This window comes from Chelon labrosus, assembly GCF_963514085.1.
Source record: "Chelon labrosus genome assembly, chromosome: 7".
Taxonomy (NCBI): Eukaryota; Metazoa; Chordata; class Actinopteri; order Mugiliformes; family Mugilidae; genus Chelon; species Chelon labrosus.
In genome coordinates, this window is record NC_140343.1 from 28958966 (window position 1) to 28980948 (window position 21983).

The 21983-nt window shown below is 40.8% G+C and overlaps 1 protein-coding gene across 4 annotated transcripts in view; it reads right to left on the reverse strand.

Annotated features, from left to right (window-relative positions):
- Positions 1-4592: 4592 nt before the first annotated feature.
- adgrl2a (adhesion G protein-coupled receptor L2a) overlaps positions 4593-21983 on the reverse strand; it is a 95171-nt gene continuing 77780 nt past the window's right edge. Inside the window, exons 14-23 of one of the 4 annotated variants that reach the window (XM_084549158.1) lie at positions 21522-21731; positions 20570-20790; positions 19862-19928; positions 15906-15997; positions 12860-13028; positions 12546-12674; positions 11732-11828; positions 9983-10111; positions 9230-9247; positions 4593-7354 (exon numbers count right to left, since the gene is read on the reverse strand). In XM_084549158.1, the coding sequence (XP_084405284.1) occupies positions 6507-7354; positions 9230-9247; positions 9983-10111; positions 11732-11828; positions 12546-12674; positions 12860-13028; positions 15906-15997; positions 19862-19928; positions 20570-20790; positions 21522-21731 (1980 nt within the window). In that variant the 3' untranslated portion in view covers positions 4593-6506. Of the gene's footprint in view, positions 7355-7978; positions 8018-8817; positions 9248-9982; positions 11829-12545; positions 12675-12859; positions 13029-15905; positions 15998-19861; positions 19929-20569; positions 20791-21521; positions 21732-21983 lie in introns of those variants that run through there. The other 3 variants (XM_084549157.1, XM_084549156.1, XM_084549155.1) reach the window with 3 other exon arrangements.

Here is a 21983-nt window from a genome sequence, read left to right on the forward strand (position 1 = left end):
CATGACAAGGTTCCACCGCAAAGGCCCCTCTGAATCTTAATGAGCAACTACAATCCAACAGAGACATTCATAATATATTTTACATCTTCTCTTCATAGTCTCCTTGCTCATTCGCCACCAGCAAGGAAACTCAGAATCAATATTCAGTTGCAATGCACACCCATACTCAAGGTTACCACAATTTTCCCTCTATTTATCAATTATAAAGATAGAACATGGCCCAGAAAATGTAGTACATGGTTTGAACATGTTGTAGATGAAACCAGCAATTAGGAAATTAATATATCTAATTAAATGCTTTCATCTGAGTCTTATATTAGTATGCAGCAACTGGGATGGTCTTTATGGAACGTTTTACTTTTCATTCATTCTGATTTGTTTCAGGCGCATACCACCAAGTGTTACATTTCCTTGATTATTTTTAAGTTTGGCTGCGGTGCACTGGCTCTTTGACAGGAGAAAAGGTGCTGCTGATAGATACTCATGATAACTCTCTGTTTTTTCCGTTACAGGATGGTGCATTTTTCACTTCATTCATCTTGCAGCTGGGAAAATGACTCAGAAAAGGAACAAACTTCTGTATCTGTTGTAATAGCTTTTGTTAAGAAGGCCACGATTGCTGTCCCATTCCAATTTAAAAGTTACAGTAAAGTGTGTTTTCTCATATCTGTGAATCTCCTTATTACAATAACAGCAGTGCTTTGAGAATAAAGATGGAAGTGTTCATCCCACCTTCACTATTTTCTTCTTAAGTATGTTTTAGAACCAAATGGGGTAGGTAAGTGGCCATTAAGTCACATGTTCCTTCTCTTCTTGCCAGATGATGAATAGAGATGGTAATGCTGTGTGAATGCAGCGGTATAATGGATTATTTTGCATGAGACTCAGTATACCGTAGGTGTCTTGTGAGTGGGAGTTATCTATATTGGCCTGGAGAAGCTTGTACACAGCAGGAGATCCTGTAGTTATTGCTCGAGGCTTCCCTCCGGCGAGTGCCAATGAGTTTATCAGAGGAACATTAGATTTACTGATGAGATGGGAGTCTCTCTGCTGTGAGGGACCTGAACACGGGCCTCGAAGAATGTATTGTCCCTGATTACTGAAAAACGATGCGGTAACTCATGCCATTACATAAGAAAACAGATTTATTTTATTCATTAAACACCCTGGAAACCGGACGCGTGAAATGTGCGTTACCAAGAAATATTCCTGACAAACTGCATCAAGACAGAAAACAAGACTGTAGCTAACACTACAATTACTATTATTATTAAACTTTTTGTTAATCTTCTTTTCTATTCTCTTCTATTGTGTATTATCCACTATCTTTGCTTATGTTGCCTTTGTGTGCACTTTATATCAGTTATGTGATGTGTAAATTGCCGTGCAAAACTCTGGAATTATTTATTGTCCTACTGTTATTTGTGCTATTAAAAATAAATACTTGGGCAGGTCTCTAATTATGTAGATATATTCAGTTTCATTCCTGTCAAACAGAAGGATACAGCGACTTGCACTTGCGTATTTCATCTCGATGAAAATGTGTTAGTCTTACGGGGTGATATTAATGGTTTACTCCTGTGTTTGGATGAAAAGAAGAATCCTTTTTGTATGGCTCACTGTGATCAGTGCTCAGATGGATCTCATTGAGTATCGAGAGAGTAGGGCCTGTACTAAGAACAAGACAAGACACAGTAGATTATTGAACTCCTGTGATAAATGGGTGACCGTGTGATGTGTGTTCTTTTGCAGAGCTTATGTTTTCTCAGTGCTGATGCAAGGCCGAAAGGCTTGAGCAACATTCATAATTACTTTTGATTAAATGAGAAAATAATGAATCATTCTTTTTTTTCCACAGTTTAAATGCAATTAAAAAAACTTCCTCATTACACACTGTGTATTACCATATACTGTACCTTATTGTTGCCTATGCGGTATGCAGACTTAAACAAGGAAAGGAAAATGTGAAACATGCACTGAAAGTATTTTTCTGTTTTATTACTCAAAATCCTGCAGAAACCTCTGTATCATCAGAGTCCAAAGCTCTGTCTGTGTCTGTTGATGTTTCAATGAGTAGAATAGACGGTGTAGTTTGTTCAAAAGTCTAAATGCATAATATACAAGGATCTATCAATTAACCTCAGTGACTAGATCATTAGCTCAAGATCCAATCGTCCTCATATTTTTGTTAATATTCTTTATTCTGATTACAAGGGCTTCTGTCTCACCTTCACATTCAGTCATAAGCATTAGCTGTCCCTCCTTGAGGTAAATGGGAACTCTGTATACTGGCGGGGAATAGTTTATTTCATCTTTTTTTCTGAGCCAGTCGCTCTCATCCTTTTTTCATTTGAAATCCTGCATCTAGTAATTTCATAATTATGGGAGGGGATTATAACGAAGGCAGCTGGAGCTGCAGGTTAATTGGATTTTTCACCTCGACGGGACCGGATCTAAGTCGCCCATGGGCCGCAAATCTGCACATTTGAAGTTGGGGACAGGACAAAAGAGGCTGGGGGAAGAAACGAGTGAGCAGTTAAAGGATCCCCTTTGACTCCAGCAGTTTGGGAAGTTACTTTTGCGCTGCCAGTTACTGTTTGTGGCTTCAGAGGTTTTCCTTTGCTTGTACACAATCGCTTTCTTCCACGCTGATGGCATCTATAATTGGCAGTGTTTTCCATTCACGGGAGTTACTGCTGCAGTAGTCATTGCAGTGGCTATTGATAACCTCGGAGAAATCCCCAAGGATTTGAAACGGAACTTTGCAAAGTGAACTTTCAATGAATGTAGCCCTTCAAGCACAGTGATATTATTTTATATCAAAATACTAAATGATTTGGATTGGAGGCTAATACGTAAGAATTGCTTTTGCCTGTTAAAGTTGTGAAGTATGATTTAAAGTCACAGGTGTGGTGTGAATTAAAGACGCACAAAATTATTGTTACATTTCAGTAGATAATGCTTGACACAGTTTATATGATTATTATATACTATAATAATTGATATTAGTTATCAAATATTTATTAAATCTCTAAGAGGTTTTAGCAAAAGAGAGGACATGCAATATGGGAGAGCATCAGTGCATTCTGTGATTTAGTAAAAAACACACAATAAAATATTTCTTCAACAGGAAAATGACTTTCATGCAGAAATCCTCTTGCCAGTCTCTGCTCCCCTTGTTTTAGTTGCTGTTTGGTCAATAACACCTCCGTCTCCAGCAGATTCACTCCGATTCTGCTGACAGTATTCTCTGCCTCTGTTTCTAGGGGCCGACTCACGCCTCTGTGGGAGGAACCAAGCTCTCAGCCCCTCAGCTCCTGGCCTACTTCTGAATCAATGTTTGACAAAGGGCGAGTCTCTCCCTGAGCAAAAGAAGGAGAATTAGAGAGGCTCCTGTATGGTGAGAAGGCCACACGCAAAGCTAGAGGGTGCCGAGTCCACATTCTCCGTCACAGGCAAACAGTCAACCCAAGATCATATTTCCCTGCCTCTAATAATGAAAATAAACCTGCTTACCCACAAAGTTTATCCACGTCTAAGGTCAATGTGTTAGGATAAACAAACTGCAGTTGGAGAGAGGGGTGAGGAAAAGGTTGGCAATTATTTGTTTGTCTGTGTTTTAAGGTTAGTGACCACTGACACCATTAAAATATAAGACTCTGCTGTTAGTGTGGAATTTGTTTTACAGCTTATAGAGAATCCTTAACAGACAAAGCTGGTGAGAGATGGCTCCAAGACTGTTTTTTCAGAACAAAGCAAGAGACTTGCAGGTTAGAATAACTTTTGTCACTAAGGCATTGGAGTGTTTACTGCAGTGAAATCTTTGAGTTTTAATGCTGCAATGTGCAGAAAAAATTAATATATTATGTTTTTTTGTTTTAGTTTTTTACAATTTATAACAAAATTTGCTACTGTCTAATAGAATATATTTTGTCAATAAAATTGTTCATTATTAAAAAAAATATATTTTTTAAAACATATACATGCAAACAGGGTTCCTATTGCACAAGTGAAATGGTGCTTCAGGTTTTACAGCACAGGTTGGAAATCAATATGTTTCTTTTCTCATTATTATGCATGTCATTATGCCTGCCATTTCGGCAGTCAACAATCACCCCAACACTTGATTCCAAACTGACATTCAAGGGGTCTGTACAAGAGATCACAAAAAAGAACATAATTCTTCTATGACAATTTGAAGCCTCAGATAATTGCGCAAAATGTCACATAATTGTTGGAAAAGTCAAAACAACACGCAGCCCACGCAGAATTATTTGCATTTTTTTTTTTTTTTTTTTTAATCTTTGCTAAGTTCTGAGTCATTTCCTTCAACGCCAAATGGTAAACTGTGTAATTTCCAGCCACCCTGCAGAGAGCTGTCACTCTACCTCAACTGGTGTTATATTAAAAAGCTTTGTGAATTAGCATTACCTGAGGCATAAAAATGCACAGAAACCGACTGGGCTTCAGCAGCAGCACACATTAATTAGAGCAAATATGGATGTATGATATATTTCTACAAATGCAGCCAAGAGTTAAATTGACCCCTTGTTAGGTCTGTAGACACATTTCCACTCCCACATGGCGTTAAAGCCAACATCTTACTACAAGAATCCTGCAGTGGCCCAGGCCCTTTAATGGTGTCCAATGTATTGCTAATTCAATAATATACTAAGTGGACAATGCTTTGAACCAGTGTCATTTTTGAACCTTTATTAGTGTTACAACCACACAGAGGAACATTTACAATGCAATTTTCCTACCTGAGTTTCTCATCTTTGAATCACATAGAAATTTGGCTTCTCTAACACATACGGTGGAATGAGTTCTCTCTACTCTGCAGCGCTTGAAGTAATAGCAGAACAAAATGCAAATAAATCCTCTACAAAATAAATTTACCAATTTGCCTTTCAAGGTGCTCGGGACTTACTTATAACCTGAGTCAAAAGTGTATTTTGTCCATAGCAAAATAATGAAACCTGCTTTCTCAAATAGTACCAAAAACACAAACCATTAAAAAGCAGCTGGCATTTGACAAAAAATCTCACATTTATTTTATTTGTTAAACAAGTGTTGAACTTTACATCAGTCTTAAGTGATGAGCCCCCTTGATAAAATGTTTTACATTTCAAAAAAACAAAAAAAAAACAAAAAAACAAAACTAAAACCATGAGCTACAGTACAGCATTGTATACCAGTGCTGGAAAATATTCACACATTTCCCATTTATTTTTTGGAAAGATTTTAATAAATAAAATATCCAAACCCAAGCGGGAGAACTACATTTATGATAGAAACTTTATTTTCAAGAGTCGGTTCCATCTAAATTGCGCTTGCCCACCCCTCTGCCATGACTGCTGAAAAGATCTAGCTCAATCAGAATTACACAAAAAAACTGTGCAATGCATGAATCACCTTAACTGGGTGTTTGCATTCCCATTCTACTAAAGCAATGCCACTTTGGCAAAGTCAAATAAACATATTTCAATGGGCAATATCAATGGAACTCATTAAGCAAAAAACACTGTTCACAAGTGGAAAGAGTGATAATGCATCTTTGTAATTTGTTGACTCCTTTCTTTTTATAAGCCTTTACGTTCAAACATACTACCAAGGATGAAGTGAACTTGGAACCATAAACACACTGTATAACATATGTGCAACTTCTACACAATAGTCTCTCAAACGTTAAATTTTGCAATTAAAAGGTTTCTTCATATTTACGGTTTCCCATGATTTTTATTTTACACTAGCAATACAACAAAATATATATTTTAGCCATTTTCCTTGACAACAGTTCAAGGTACAGTTGAGAAAATATAAGGCCAGGGGCTTGATTGCTAGTGGTTATACAATCCAAACTTCATGGTGGTGGAGAGCGACCAGGACCTTATATTCCTTTTCTAACAGTCTGATCAGGAACATTTTTACAAACGTGTCCATGTCCTGGTCCAGGGGTCTTGTTTTGCTTACAATTAAAAACCAAAAAAAAAAAAAAAAAAAAAAAACAAACAAACAAAAAAAACAGGCTTCATCTAGGATGTTGGGGAGTGTATGTACAACCCTTTACTGGGAAATTGCTGATTGGATGTAGTCAGTAATTTTTTTTTTTTTTATTATTATTTTTATTTTTTTTTGCCTTTTTTCTATTTTCGTACCTTAAATTTTTCTCAATTATTCAACAGCAGCAGCACATTTAAATACATAGTTGGCTTGTCTCTTAGAATTGAAATCTGACTCTGCATTTTATGTACAGTCTCATTCAAACTTTGCACTGCCATTGCTGTGCTCCAAGTCTGTTGGTCTGCAGGGGATGTAGGAAGATGTGGGAGAGTGGGAGATGGCAATGCAGATGAGGAGGGGAGGTTTGGAAATGGCTTGTGTATATGACGGGGCTTGTAGGCTCTCTTCAAAAATAAAACTAACCCTTCCCTTTATGAGTGTGTCCTCCAGGAGGTCAGGGCTGCAGAAAAACAGGAAGAGGTTTGGGGATGATTTAAATACGTTTAAAGGCTTGTCACTAGCTGCATCTGTCCTTCTCGTACGTCGCCTTCGGGGATGCAGCCCTCTTTAGTAATGGGAATAATGAAACCTTCGCTGCTTCCCCTGCCTATCTGGTAATAGGCTTGGAGCTGGTGGCCACCCCCTAAGTTAGGCATGCTCTTGTAGTAAACGTCCTCATTCTCACTCCTCTTGGAAGGGGACAGGTCCTCCACAACATCGGGGCTGCTCTCGGGGTATGGAGAGTCTCTCAAATTAGGCATACTAGTGTACAAGGAGTCTCTGTTTGGGGACTGCAGACTTTCTTCTGGGTTGGTGGGTGTCAGCTCGCTGACAAAGGTATCAACTCCTCCATCGGTCCTCACCTTCTTCTGGGGTGCATACAGAAGCGAGTGAGTCCGCTGGGGGATGAGCGGCGCCTCCAACTCCTGCTGATGGTGCAGCTCGAGGCCCACTGTGTCACCCACGTGGACCAAAGATGAAGCATCGGCTACGATAGCATCATCTTCGCTGCTGCTGCCACCTACCACCGTCACCTTGGGAGGAGCCCGCTCCGTGTGGTGGTGATGGTGGTACTGTGGCGGCTGCTGGTGGTGGGGAGGGTGGTGTAAACTGTGGTGCTGCTGCTGTTGCTGTTGGTGGCTTTTGTTACAGGCACGCAGGTTGTTGTGTACTAGCTCAGAGATGATCATTTTCTCGAAGGCAGCATCGTCCAGACTGAGGCCGCAGTCTACTACCTGCACACTGTCGCCAAAGTCCCCATTGCGGAGCGAGTAGCTATTATTAAAGTTACCATTTAGCGGTAGAGTATCCATTGCACTTGTATCCCTCACCGCACTGTTCAGTGAGTGCCCTGGAAAAAGAGCAAAACGTGAGGGGATTTTACATTAGTCAACACCAATAACCATGAGAGAAACACAAGTTTAATGCTGTTTAGGATGCAGTTTCACATTGAGAACTCAAGTCAAATTAAGCCATGCCGTAAGTCTGTTAGTTAGGCACAATCCTTAACATATATTACAAAGGCATGCATTATCTGCAATGAGAAATCATTTTACTTTCTCAGATATACATTTTGACTTTACCTTCTGAAAATTGCTTTAAAATAAGCGGGGCATTGAGCGTTTAAGTCTGCCACAAACGTGACAAAGCAATGAAAAAGATCCCAAACAACATTAAGAAACAAACTGAAACAGTAATCACCAACACAACACACCGGGCAAAGGTAGATGTCCACAGGTATGAAGCCACAAACGGGCAAGCTACAACACTTAGGTTTTCTAGCAACTAATAGGTTGGTTGTGCTGAAGGAAAGAAAAGGACAGGGATGGAAAAAAATGACACAGACAAAAAAGGGAATGTAGTCATGTATCAACATGAGACAGCCATCTTTGTTCTCACTACAAGGGGAGCCCACAAGCAGCACTCCACCATCACCACACACAGCAGGTGAAAAGACTCACTTTAGACAACTCACATCATGTCTGTCTGCTCAGGCTATCTGGTCTAAGAGCAGCTGATGTACAAAAGAAAGTAAAATGATTTATTGTAACATGAAGAATCACTCAAAAGAACAACAAAATGTAAAGTAAAGGTCTTAACTGCAACTTAGCAAGAGCAAGGGTTCAGCAAATGAAGCAAACAAGCCTTAAACAGCTTTTACTTTTATGGATTAAATGCCAAAAGCCACTTCGTTGAAGTTTTTTTTTTTTTTTTTTGGAGTTAGTGTTGGTACACTTGCTGTCCATTAGTTGGCAGCTTGTGTACCCAAAGCTGGCAAAGGTCAGAGCTTGCCGGCAGCCCGGCACTTGGCATCCGTCACAGTAACAGTTCCCAGTGAGACCACGGTCACTAGCAGAACAGTTCAAGAAAACACAGCCGCTGCAGAGGTCAGCCACGGTCATGTTAGGAATTTCTTAAAGCACGGAGGTCATGGAAAGCAGCAGCAGAAAGGATAAATATTAGTTATGCTGTGATTGAAAGAGCAGATAAAGAAAAAATGTGCTCTGCTATGACTTTTGTGCTGCCTTGTTGAATAACATGTGCCAGCTAAGATGAAGAGCATGGCAGTAATTCACTGTTTGTCCAAAAGAAAAGGAGTGACTGTAAAAGACAAATAACATTTTCCAGAGCCAGTCCGAAATTAGGGGAAATGGCAATAAAGAAAAGTGGGAAAAAAAATAGAAAGTACGGGAGACTGAACAGCTGCCGCCATGACATCCATGTGTTTACGCCTGCTAGCAGGCAATTTAAGGTCCAGACAGGTGTTGTCTGCAAAGTGTGAGGGGAATACTACTGGACACTGATACTGCTGGATGCCACATGAGGACAGGCATTAGGAGGAAAAAAGGAAAGCAAAGGAGAAGAAAAAAAAAAAAAAAAAAAAAAGAAACCTTTCTACTAAATACTTCTCTCTGACAGAAACAATTGTAACACATTTTCGGTCATTAAAATCACAAATTGAGCGGAAGAGAGAAAAGCAGAGTAATTTGCGGTAAATCTGTCAGATCTGGAAGATTACTTCAAGAGACTAAAGAAATCTCTTTATTATCTTTTAGATTAGAGCAGAATTTGGAAAGATTATTTTGTGAACCACTTGCTCACTGAGTGTGTGTTAATGGCCTAAAGTAAACCAGTGATTGTGCCAGGGTTTTGGTTGTTTTTTTTTTAATAAGCATGCTGAAAAAAATTTACATTTGATAGGCAAAGTTAAGTTTTACTCCCATACTTGTCTCTCTGTAGGTCACTAGAGGGAAGCACAAGGGAGAAGCACAAAACATGACAAAAGATGCCATTTCAGTTTCAAAAGAGAAGAGCACATATTAACAGCAGTCTTTACAATGTGACATATACTTAAATGTCATGTGCAACTGAGATACTGTGTAGCGATAAAGAAAAGTTTGCATGAGTATCATCTTTTACAAAACACTATATCTATGTATGAACAACTTATTGCAACGAGGAATTATTAGCCTGCAATTTGGCACACTTTAAGGAGAATGCTCCCACTAAAGCAAACAAAAAGTAACAAATCACCTCATAAATTCAGGAGAATAAATCTTAATAATCTTGCAGTTTATACAACAGCTTCAGGTCTGCACCACTGTTTACATTATCTCCAGGCAGAACATGTAGTATCTCTTTCCCATCTTAATCATTATGTCTCGTTTAGATAAGAGAAATATGAGAACACAGAGGCTGGGTCGAGGTGCACCGCAAAAATCTCTGTTGTGCGTGAAAACGTGTGCATTTTCACACACAGACGCACACACATAATGTATACGATCTATGCCCGACAAACACACACACTGCCGTATCAAGCGTTTGGGAGACAGTGATTCAGAAGGAAAGGCGATACTGCAGAACATCCTGCTTTACATTTGGCCTGCTTTATACTCAACTGAAGAGACAACGAGGGAGAGAAAGAAAAAAGAGAGAAGAAAAGCCAGAATGCAGGTGAAAGTATATTAAGTAAGCACACCTGGCGAGTTAAACACTGGAGCCGTGGGGGTGTTACATACGACTGTCTCAGCCAGTAAGGTGTTATAAGGGTTGTTAGTGCCTTGTGGTCGCAGAAGAGGATTTGTTAGTAGATAATTTCCGGTCATTCCTGGAGTGGCAAGACAGAGAGGAGCAGATAAGATTGGCAGTCGACAGTGAAAGCTTCATGGAGAAAAGAAAAAAAGTTGGTTTTGGAGGCATGTCACATCACCCAGGATCAGCGCCGAAAATCTGAAACTACGGCGTTTATTTCAAAGTTATGAATACAGAATAACATTTGAAAAGCAACCAGGGGAGAAACAAGAAACTTTTTTGTTTTCTGCACATGCCAAAAATATTCAATTCGGCCTTCTGCTGCTTGGCCCTTCATTTGTTAGGTATTGCAATTCGCTCCTAACCCATTTATTTACCGAGCAATTTTCAACCAACTGTGCTCATTACTGGATTCTTTCATTGAGGCTTTTCATAAAAGTCACATTTACTTATTATCTTGAGCAAGTGTTGTTTATCACGGCCTGTGATTATGCAAAGGTTTCACAGTCTGAACCAGGCCCAAATATAAATTGTCCACTATGAATGATAGGGGACACCTCTCAAGTTTTCAAATCAACATTTTTACGAGCCATTTTTTTGCGAAACCTTGTCTTCCTTTCTGATTTTTTTTCCCAGCTTGCAGTGTGTTTTAAGGAGTTTTTTTTCTCCACTGCCATTTATCACCTGTGTTAAATGCCATCTGTCATGTTGAGAAGTCTCCAGGGATGTTTTTAATGACAGGGAAGTGCTTCTAGGAGATAGAGCCCTCCTTCAGTGCACTGACTCTCCGGGGTAACTAGGCTACTGCACCCCGGAGTGATCAATATCCAACCTTTACATTAACATCTCCAGGAAATGGTTCTATAGGAATAAAAAGCCCTACTTCTATATTGTTACTCATGTATCGGCAAGTCAAAATGTGCTTCAAAGCCCTGGGCGTAATGTTTTACCTTGTAGGAATGGCAGCAAAAAAGAAAGAGGAGGCAAAGAGGAGGCAGCAGCAGGAGTCAGAGGAGGAGAGAGGAGGGAAGTTAAACTACCTTGGTGTAAACCCCCTCTCCCCTCGCATGCTTGGAAAGCCATTTCAAAGGCAGCAGAAAGCCTAACAACACACTAAGCACTCCAGGTCAGCCAGAGTTGAACATCATCTTCTCATCATCATATTTGTGCTCAAGCTAAATAATAAATGACAGTTTTTTTTTCTCTTCCTCCCTATAAATCCTCTTGTAAAGTAACAGAGGTCACCTTATGAGGCAGGGAACAAATAGCCTTTTGCTGCGTGTTAAGATTTTTCGAAAATAAAACTTTTTCACTCATGTTTTTTTAGTTTTGTCTAGGCTTCCCATGAGGCTGGGTATGAACTTTGAACAGCCAGCACTTAAATAAAAAACGTTCTTCCAACCCTGCCCCAATTTGTGTCTGACTTTACCGGCCAGAATGGCGGCGCACAGAGTATTTGAGGACGGATTTTTGTAATCCTTTGCTGGCAGTACAGGGAGACTACTCTAGGCCTAAATCTTTTTTTCCTTTTTTTTTTTTTTTGCTCTGTCTTCTTAAGTTGAAGGCATTTATTGCGTTCACCACAGTAAAATCCTGTATTGATGGTGAGATTATTGGAATTCGAAAAAGGTATTTTTAGGGATGATGAATTGTGTGCATAGGTGTGCATGTGGAGAGAAATGGGGTGTGAACTGACCTTGGTTAAGGGTGGAGGTGCTGTTGATGTCACCTGAGATAAAGGAGGACTCAGATTGCTTTCTTACGGTGTCATTCCACATTCTCCTGATACGACTCTGTCAGGTCAACAAGGGACAGTCATTAGGACTTTAAACAAGCCCGCTCACCTTTCAGATCAACTTTGATTTATTTTCTATGTACATACTACGGCCTATATCACTGGGCTATTAATATTCAACGAGGCAAGGGAACTACTAATGCTCGTGTTCTCTGTGTTCCAAAGCCAGTTTTATGTAAGTCAGCTTTTGAACAACTTCAGCTCCAATCATGACTCCTTTTAATAAGGCTGGAGGTTAAAGTGTGATTGGGATGTTTCTCTATAAGCAGAGTACATCTGGAAGTATTGTCTACAAAGGCTCGTTAGCTTTTAATAAGAAAGATATAAACCAAACACGTATGGTTTTTTTATGCAATTGTGGCTCTCCCCGCAGTGTGCCTGCAATACTCTTTAAACAGTGCACTAGTATTTCCTATGCACATGACGTTAGTGAGAAAAAAAGATAAAAGCAAGTGCTAAAGGGGGCAGCACAGAAGAAAGGTAGTCATGCAGTGCAGCAGAAGCTGCTTGTAAAATGTGGAATAATGTTTGTGTCCTTGATCTATCTCTGAAGCTTAAATGCAGAATATGCATTTTTTTAACATGATCATGATAAAAGTACATTCTCCTGAGTAATTGCTTAAACTTGTGTGCGCATCTGTCTAGGAAACTGTGTTCTGTTCTTATTGTTGCACTGTGGTTTAAAGGCTTTGACGGTGTAAAGCTGCCGGTCTACCTGTGTACCAGAAGAGTAGCGTGCGCTGGTCCGTGCGGTGGAGGTCTTTGCAGAGCTGTGTGAGCTTTCAGTCGGCAGCCCACCGCAGCAGTACGTGTGACGGAAGCACTTGCTGTACTCTTTGCGGACCTGCATGAGCAAACAGCCACGTGTTTACATACAATCTTGACTCTACATATGACTTATCCCGAAGCAAGCTGTGTTTGTTCTTTATATCAGCATGTGGCGCTCTGTGAATTCGCCGTGCGTGGATTTCTTTTCACCTTGAAAGAAAAATCACTGCACCTGAGCCTTGCCGATCAAAGGGAGCTTACTTTTTTCTGGAGGAGGCAGTGGAATATGAAGATAAACATTCCTTGGAAGGTGTTGAATATGGTGAAGAGGTACGCCATGACAACGGAGGCCTCGCTGATGAAGAAGAGGCCGAAGGACCACGTGAGACCCAGCAGGCACAGCAGGGCGAAAGCACCCATGACCCAGGATCTAAGCAAACAAACACAAGGAGAGGACAAATCCAGTGTGAGAGGCGTTCAGTGGACAGAGGAGTGGCTGGGATTTTTAATCACCCAATTTTAATCACTATGGCTTCGAATTAAGCTGTAAACCAGACAAGAAGAAAAAAAATAAAAATGACAAAAATATGTATATAGATAAAAACAACAACACCAAAAAGAACAAGAAAAATAGATCTGGGTTTCTGTTAACAACTTTTTAAATAACGTGTCAGAATACCCAACAGCACTATCAGAGAGCACATGATGTTTATAAAAGCATGAACCACTAATATAAACCGAGAATTCATCTAGAACTGGAGAACTACACAGATGTGGAAAGGGTTCAAGGAAAATTCCCCTGCTTTGTGTGTGAAGGTCCTGAAGAGCCTTCAGACACTGACAGCGGTCACAGTTCAATGCTCAAACACGCAACAATAACAACAACTCTGGACTTCAGGATGATGGACACGGTGAAAGGGACCAGTCACAAGGACAGTGGATGAGTAACTTTAAAGCTGCAGTTTGGGAAATGATGAGCTGGCGAAAGAAGGAAAGAAAAAGACAGAAAGAGGAAAAAAAAGAAAGAAAGAAAGAATAAAGGAGAGAATAAACTATAAGCTGAAGAGGAGACTTCTGGGCAACATGTTCTTACTTGATAAAACGTTTATTATCTTCATAGCTAGAGAGCATGATAGGCAGGAAGAGAGAAACACAATTAGATTAGAGCTCAGAACAGCGAGGGTTAGTCTGCATTTGAGTCAGATAGCTTCAACTTTGATCCAAGGGAAATCACGGGAGGTAATGAAATCAAGGATCTAACAAGAACTAAGACCTGTATGTTTGGCTGTTGGTGATTTAATTTAAAAAAAAATCCACATAAAGCATTTGGTCTGAGCACATTACCTGAATTCTTGAATTTGCATTTACGCTACTATATGCATGGGTGGTGTGGTGTGGGTAAAAGTTATCTGAGGTGCGTAGAAAAAAACCTTACCCAGGCAAATCTGTATTATAGTAGCCATCACAAACGCGATAATTACTGGTGTGGATCGCAGAACAGAGAGAGGAGGAGGATGACAGGAGAAGAGAAAGCAGAGGGTGTGCGTTAACTTTGCCTTCACATGCAACATGCAATGACCATCGAACTAAACCCCACTTTGAGACCAAACTCTGGCACGAAGAACACAAAGAAAATTACCACAAGGAAACGGCTATTAATACACAACGCATTTCAGCTGTATAAACAAGGTTAAGAGAAATCATTTAAAACATCCAAAATGCACACCAATTTGAATGCCTCCATGTTCAGCTAATGTGTTCTCTTGTGGTCTCCTTGATAAGGGAGTAGTCTTTCTTAAACAAACCAAGGAGTCTAAATAAGCCCTTGTCTGACCGTTCTCCCTGATTGCGGTTTTACCACAGTGGCGTTGTGTTGCACACATTCATTAAGAAAAAATGAAAACTAACAAACACTTGTTAAAAATAGCAACAGAGCTGCTCCTGCACCGAGTGGTGGAAACAGAAACACATAATGCTATATTGGTGCAAACTGACTTGCACTACAGCAACCAACAAGACCATAGAAATCCAAACAGGCTTTGAAACCTAAAGCAACACATAAATATTATATATATGTGTACATCGATCAGGGATACCATTATGAACACCTTCCTAATATTAAGTAGGTCTCTCTAGTACCTCAAAAACAGTGTCAGTTTCTCAGACTCATCAGAGAATGGACATGGGCCTTCTAAGGGTGTCCTGTGGTGTCAGGCAACAGAATGTTGTTAGTGGGGGCCTTTGGGTCCTATGGGTTGAGGGGAGGGGCCTCTGTGGATCATCCCACAGATACTTGATCAGTTTGGGATCTAGCGAATTTGGAGGCCAGGTCAACACCTTGTTCTGTTCTTCATGTTTTTTTTTTTAGTTGTTCCTAAAGCGTTTTTGTGTGTGTGTCTGTGTCAGGCTGCATCCTGCTGGGGATGGCTGCTGCCATCAAGGAGTGTCATTGCTATGGGGTGGGGGGGCATGGTCTGGCTGTGGGTGGGTGAGGTCAATGTTATTTACTTCTCCTATCAGTGGTTTTAATGTTATGCCTAATCGGTGTGTGTGTGTGTGTGTGTATGTATGTATTTTTTTTTTTTACAATATATACTAAGTACAAAAAAAATTAAATAAAATAAGTAACTAAATAAATAGTGCCTCAGAAAGCACTGCTTTCCCTTCCAGAAAAAAAAATTAAGTTACTCGAAAGGCCTTAGTAGAAGGGAGGCGGCCCGGTGGGGTGGTTGTCGTACGGTAGTGGCAGTTGTGTCTGGAATGATTTTTGTTTTTCTGGGATTAGAAGGTAGGATCCATAAAAAATCATTTGACATGTTCCAGTGGCAAACACACATGGTTTGAGCCGTTCCGCTGCACCCTGCCCTGCCAGAGCTAACAGCGCATAGTTAAGTTGCAGCCCGAGAGAGAGTGATGTGTGTCATGCCAGTGCAATTCTGCGGCTGGTGGTTTGGAGCAAAAACACCAAAGCACAAATAGACGACGACTCACATGTGTAGTCATCATGACAGTTAAGACTACAATCTAAAAAGTGTGTGACATTTAAATCAATATAATGAATTCCTCTGGTAAATGTTCTGTTTGATTGGGATAATTTAAAAAATGCTAAAGGAAATGAATTATTATTTTCTTTGTTACCTTCTAGTCCAGAAATAAAACACGGAGGGAGGAAAAGTAAAAAGCAAATCACCTCAAGCGTAAAACAACCTTTGTCTTTCTGGGGGAAGTGACAGAACAGCACCAGCGTTACAACATATAGCTGATAAGTAGGAGAATGCGGGGGTTCAGCATGTGATGCTTCACTTACTTTATATTCTCCAGTCGGCTAGAGTCTGGTTTCAGGGTGGTAGAGTGCTTCACCATTTTGTACATCGTGATCACCAGGAAGATGAGATTGAGCTGTCAAAACAGAGTAATGGCAGTGTTAATACATGAAGATGTATGACTCAAGATATAGCAGACAGAGAAAAAACTGTTAATTTGTGTATAAGTATCTAAAGAGGAGAGCCTTCAACTCTCTGCATGTCCACAGACTAATCCAATAAACATCTATCGTTCCAGCTAGTCTCAGACGGGCCGACTGGCGCCAAATTTAGTGTCATTCTATATCAATAAGAGCATGGAAATGCATTAAAATCCATCACTGTTAAAAAAAAAAAAAAAAAGAAACAGCCACACAGCCACACAGCAGCAGTATGGCAACGTCAGAGGGGAATGAAAAGTAGCAGGAGAAATAGGAGAGCCTCTTGTTGTACAAAACAACTGCATATCATTTTATGCACATAGTGAAATATTATAAGGTATAACCAGCTGCAAAAGGCTTCAGGGAACATGGTATATTTTGTTCGATTCTGGTGTGTGGCCAGATGAAAAGACAGGGAGAGAAAGAGGGAAGGGGAGATGGCGCTTGCTTGTTTTAACGTATTAAATCATAATGGAGCCAGTGGCACACATCAAGTTGCGACACGGATACCGTGCGCCGCGTTTCTGAGCACATTTATTTGGTACCTTAAAAATCAATACTGTGATTTAGAGACACAAAGGTTGGATGGTCCGAGCAAGGAGTCCCTCCAAATAATTTACTTGAAAAACATTTATTCTGGAGCAAACTAGTCCCTGACACAGCAGGTACATGCACTCACGGCAGACGAAGCAAAGTGTGTTTGTACTGCAAGCCAGGCATGTATAAATAATGTCAAGGACTATCTGAGAAAGAAGTATTGAGGTGTGTGTCTCCAGTAGAGCATATCAAAGCATCAAATATACGTACGTTTCTGTAACTGTGCCGTGTGAGTATGATAAAAAAAAACAACACATTTGCAAGGACAAAAGCTTTTTTTTCCCCCAAAGAATCTCTACAAATGATGCATTTCAGTATTACTGTGTAACATTTAAGGCACAATAACAACGACAAAAGGAAAATGGAAAGGAATAGCCACTACGAGGGACCTTTGTGAGCTGGACTCAGACCACAGCCATTTGCTCTTGAACAGAAATTCTCAGTGTTCTGGTGCTATCAAAAGACTGCCTGTGATCAATATATCACCCCTCCACATGCAATCAACTCATGGAGCCGCTCACAATAAGCCAGGTTCAAAAAGAAAGGGACGACTGGAGGAAAAAAAAAAGAAAAGAGGAAAAAAAAAAGCAGAGGGGGAAAAAATGTGAACCTTCTTTTATATCGCAGACGCCACTGAAACTATGTTTTGTTTCACAGCTATCAGCCATTATTTCTGTCAGCCGCCTGCATGAGTCAGACAGTGGGGGTGAGGGTGGAGGAGGGGCAGGAGGGAGAGGACTTTTGAAAAACCCTTTCACACAGCCTAGAGTGGTGACATGGATCCAATGAGACAGAGGAGAGGGACACAGTACTTTAAAGTAACCTAGCAGCATGGGACATGTTCCCACCCCCACCGACATGCTTTCGCAGTCCTTCCCGGGGGATCCCTCTTGCTTGAGCGAAGCTGCCTTGCCTCTATCCTTCACTCTGTCTCTCTGTCTCTGAATCATCACTGCAAGCCATGCAGAAGCACCTCGGCACACTGGGACTGAGGAGAAAGCTTTTTCTGAAGTGGACTGTGTGTGTACACACTGAACTCCAAATGAACTGCAGGGGATAAAATATTAAAGGTGCAGATGGAGCTGTCCAGATGATAAGAACTGCTCACGACGTGTCATGATCCAAGAGGCCTTGTGTTGAAGCTATCTCAAGCATACTAATGGCTTACCCCACCACTCATTACTTCCATGTTCCCCTTTCATGGAGCTAATACCTCCTGTGCCCAGAGACGGGGCAACCTCTGCTCAAGAACAACGATCTAAATGCCTACTCCCAGCTTTAGTTTGCAGCCCGTATTCAGGGCTCATTCTAGCCAGAAAAAAAAAAAAAAGAAGAAACAAGGAGATGAAACAAAAACAATAAGAAAACAACATGACCCCCCCAGGTCAAAACCAGGCACAAGCATGGTTTGTATGGCACGTGGGGGTCCAGACATAAGCCAAAGCAGCACCGTTTCCTCTCCTTTTCTCTTGCTTACGTGCCTTTTTTATCTTCTATCCCTCTCTCTCATTGACAAGGACAAAACCAATTTGTAGAGAAACCAGGGTCACAGATGGCGTAGAGAAACCTTGCTCCTGCATAGTCCCCTGAGATGCCCTTTTTCACAGTACTTTGTCTTTTTGAGTCAATTGTTGCACAGAATCAGAGGAGCTGCGTGCAAACCCCGAGCCAGTGCAACAAACCCTCATTCCTGTCACACATTAGCTCTGCTACAATACATTAGCTCCTCACAGGGTCATGATTCTATCTCTCCGGTCATCACCGCCGGGATCCTGATCATTATTTCCAGTGCAGACATATTTTTCATGCAAATCATTATGAGAGCCACACTCGATTGGAAAACAATGAGGGCCCAATTTAGGGAAAGGAAACATATTCCTGTGTGGCTGACAGAGCATTTGCTGAGACAGGGAGAAATGTATGTTTGCTTTAATACAATGTTAGCCTTTCCTCAATTATAAGCTCACACGTTCAAAGCAAGTGTTGAGAGGAAAAAAAAAAACAATGAAAACAAGAAACAGACATTTCAGCATTTACTCAAAGGCATTTCAATCCAACACAGACCGTCGTCAGGTCTTCTGTACACTTCCTCCTCCATTTTTAAATGCTACATGGAGTGGCAATGCCTGTATTTGAGAAAACTGTGAAATGCAGTCCAGTGAACAGTTCGTCTTTTATTTATTCTGCAACAGCACAGACAAAGAGCTGTACTAGTGTATTTTTCCTCTGAAAGCCCCTAGCAGTCTGTCAATAGTGTGCAGAGACCCACTGGAATTTGACATGGCTGCCCCTGCTCCGTAGTATGTTTTCAGTGTCAGCTTGATGTTCAACAGAGGTCACTTCATCTGTAGATACAGTGCCATGCATTAGGCTGGATAATGAGCACAATACTGAACAAATACCACCCATCCTCCCTGCACAGCAGCGCGACAAGTTTGCAGAGCTTCCTCATCCCTCAGTCTGCATGAGGGCAAAGCAAGACATGTTGTGGTAGACTGAGAGGGTACATGTGAGGAATACCACCTGCTATTTCCCTTGCGCAGGGAGGTAAGACTCCCTGAGGTCTCATTCTTCTGAGCCTCTCTGATGGAGCGGGAGATAATAATGTCATGACCAGTAAATAATTGCATGCCTCAATGGGACATATGTCAATATGATATGCTATATGTCCTTCACCCTTGATGGTCCTTGACCAAACAGAGAGGTGCCTTTGCTTTTCTTTGTGCCGACACTGTCAGCTGCTATTTAGTGCAGGCAGACAAACACACGAGGAGGCAGATGCAGAGGAGGAGAAAAACAGGCTATAAACTAACACTGCCATCTTGCAATGTGTGCTGAAAACACTGAGCCTGTTTTTTTTTCCCTACTTGATCATGAAAAGGTGTAACTTGAAGGACATTAAGAAATATCTATATAATGTGAAACTTTGTGAAGTGGTGTAATGTTAAAGTAGACTATGAAGTCCAGATCCTTGTCAGGTGGTGAGAGGCAGAAGGAATTGTTGGATGCCTCAAAATCTGTCCTAGGTGCAAAATTAACCTGTCATCACTGTTGAGACTTGGAGCCAAAATCCTGCTGACTTCTCCCTTCAGTTCAACAATCTCACTTCCTTTATCTATCTCCTGCATCGCTTTCATCTCACCCTCTCAAACCCTTCCTCACCCTGTCAGTCTCAGTATTCAAAGGAAAATAAAACAGCTTACCATGATGATAAAGGTGACAGGTCCGATAAAACTCCATATGAAATGATTATCCACACTTAGCCAGCACCTGTGACAGAGAAACACACGCGCCAGCTTTAGACAGAACACTCTACAAAAACAATATTGTGCTCCTGCGGCCAAATACTAATGGAAAGAAATTAATTTTTGGTCACTTGGGCTGATCACATTGAGTATGTAATTTATCTCTTTTATTTTATTATCAATATTTAACTTGAAGCCCTTTCACAGGTTCAACATTAATGTGGCTGTACAAAACAGTGGAAGACCCCATGTAGCCCCTCTTAATAGCCGAGTCTTAGCTGAGATATGGCCATTAATCTATGTAAAAGGTTTTTTTCTGTGCAGTGCTCTTCTCTTTAAGAGAGCATTTACAAACAAGAGGTCACAGGAGGGTCTTTGAATGGAGAGGCATTAATGTAGCTGCACCCTCCCCTGAAACCACAGTGTTGAGTCTGTCAGCCCCTTTCAAATGACATAAAAAATTGAATAGCTGCCCATCCCTGGCAAAAGGGAGCTCAAATGTTTTGGGGTAGTCTCCAGGGATGCACATTAGGTGCTGGCAGAAATGATGAGTGGATTTCTTTTCAAAATGTGCCACACGCAGACACAGCAGGTAAGCCCACACAGTGCAGCATCCAGCATGTCTGCACGGCATTTCCAAGAATGTGTTCAGAAAGCTGCTCTTACGCTTTCTTGGTCCCGTAGCTCCTGTAGTCGATAGCTGCGGAGACGCCAACCACAATGGCGGGGAAGAGGTAACCAGACACATAATAGTACTTCTTCCGTGAGTATTCGCTCTCAAACACCTCCACAAGCATGAGGTACAGCTGGACCCCCTCAAGACACATCCAGGAGAAAGAGGCCAGGAAGAAGAAGTGGAGGATCCCCGCAATGATGGCACATCCAATCTGAGATAAGAATAATTGAGTTAGACAACCAAAGAAACACAAATCAAGGATAAACAATACAGATTTCACAAAACTGAGAGGTTTATCGCGTTAACTTGTAGATGAACACTCATTTTTAACATGACAAGAGCTGTCTCCATGGCTCTTTCTTAATTGAGAATTGCAAATCATATACAGCAGCTTTATTAAAACCCACTTAAAAGGCGACATTCACTCTTTCTGCCTCTCTCTCATTCAGTAGAACACAGGAAACTAATGAAAAACTGTAATGAATATTCATTCACCACATGGGCTCCGACTATGCACAGGTTTAGCTTTCCATCAGCACAGTAGAAATTTAAATGTCATTTGTATTGTGAGGTTGGAGTTAGTAGATTTAATCATACAGCTCAAACTGGAAGCTTTAATTCACAGCTGTGTGCAGAAAAATGTTTTTGTGAAAAAAAGGTTACAAATTGCATGGATCTGGGCTCAGCTACGGAAACAGTGACTTTAAGTAAGAGAGGAAAAAAAAGCTGTCAAGTGCAAGACATGTCCTCTTAGTAATCTATATTAATGGTGGCGTTCTAAGCATGTCATGTCAGGGACAAGCAGGGAAGGTTACAAACAAACAACGCTTAAGGTCCCATCCATTTTACTCTGAAAGGGTTCATTGTTTTGGGAAGAGAGGAGATAAAGTGAGAGGGAATTAATCAAAAACAAATCAATAGGGTCAGATCGTTCCAGCTTACCCTTGGTTCCGTCATATCGATACCAATTAGGAATATTAACTCTGCGATGAAGAGATTAATGCACAAGTTCTTGTGGATGGTGTTGCGATCGCTCTGCAGGCCCCGGAAGAAGCAGAAGGTGAAGATGCTGATGGTGAGGCAGACAAGGGACACCACGATGCCGACGCGAGTGATGACAGTCAGGAGGAGCTCGTGTGTTCCAATGTTGCCCTGGGAAAAATAAAAGATAAATTATAAAGGTTATAAAATATGCTTATTGTGTGATTTGTGGAGAGAGAGAAGATACAATTTAGATTTATATATTTTATTTATTTTTTTAGCTGAGTGAGGGAAATGAAAGCATTTTGTGGTATATATACCATATTAATTAAGATGGACTTAGTTTAATGAAGACCAATAGTAGAACAATCAAGATTATGAGCCATATGAGTTGAAAGCATAATAAAGAAAAATAAAAGGAAA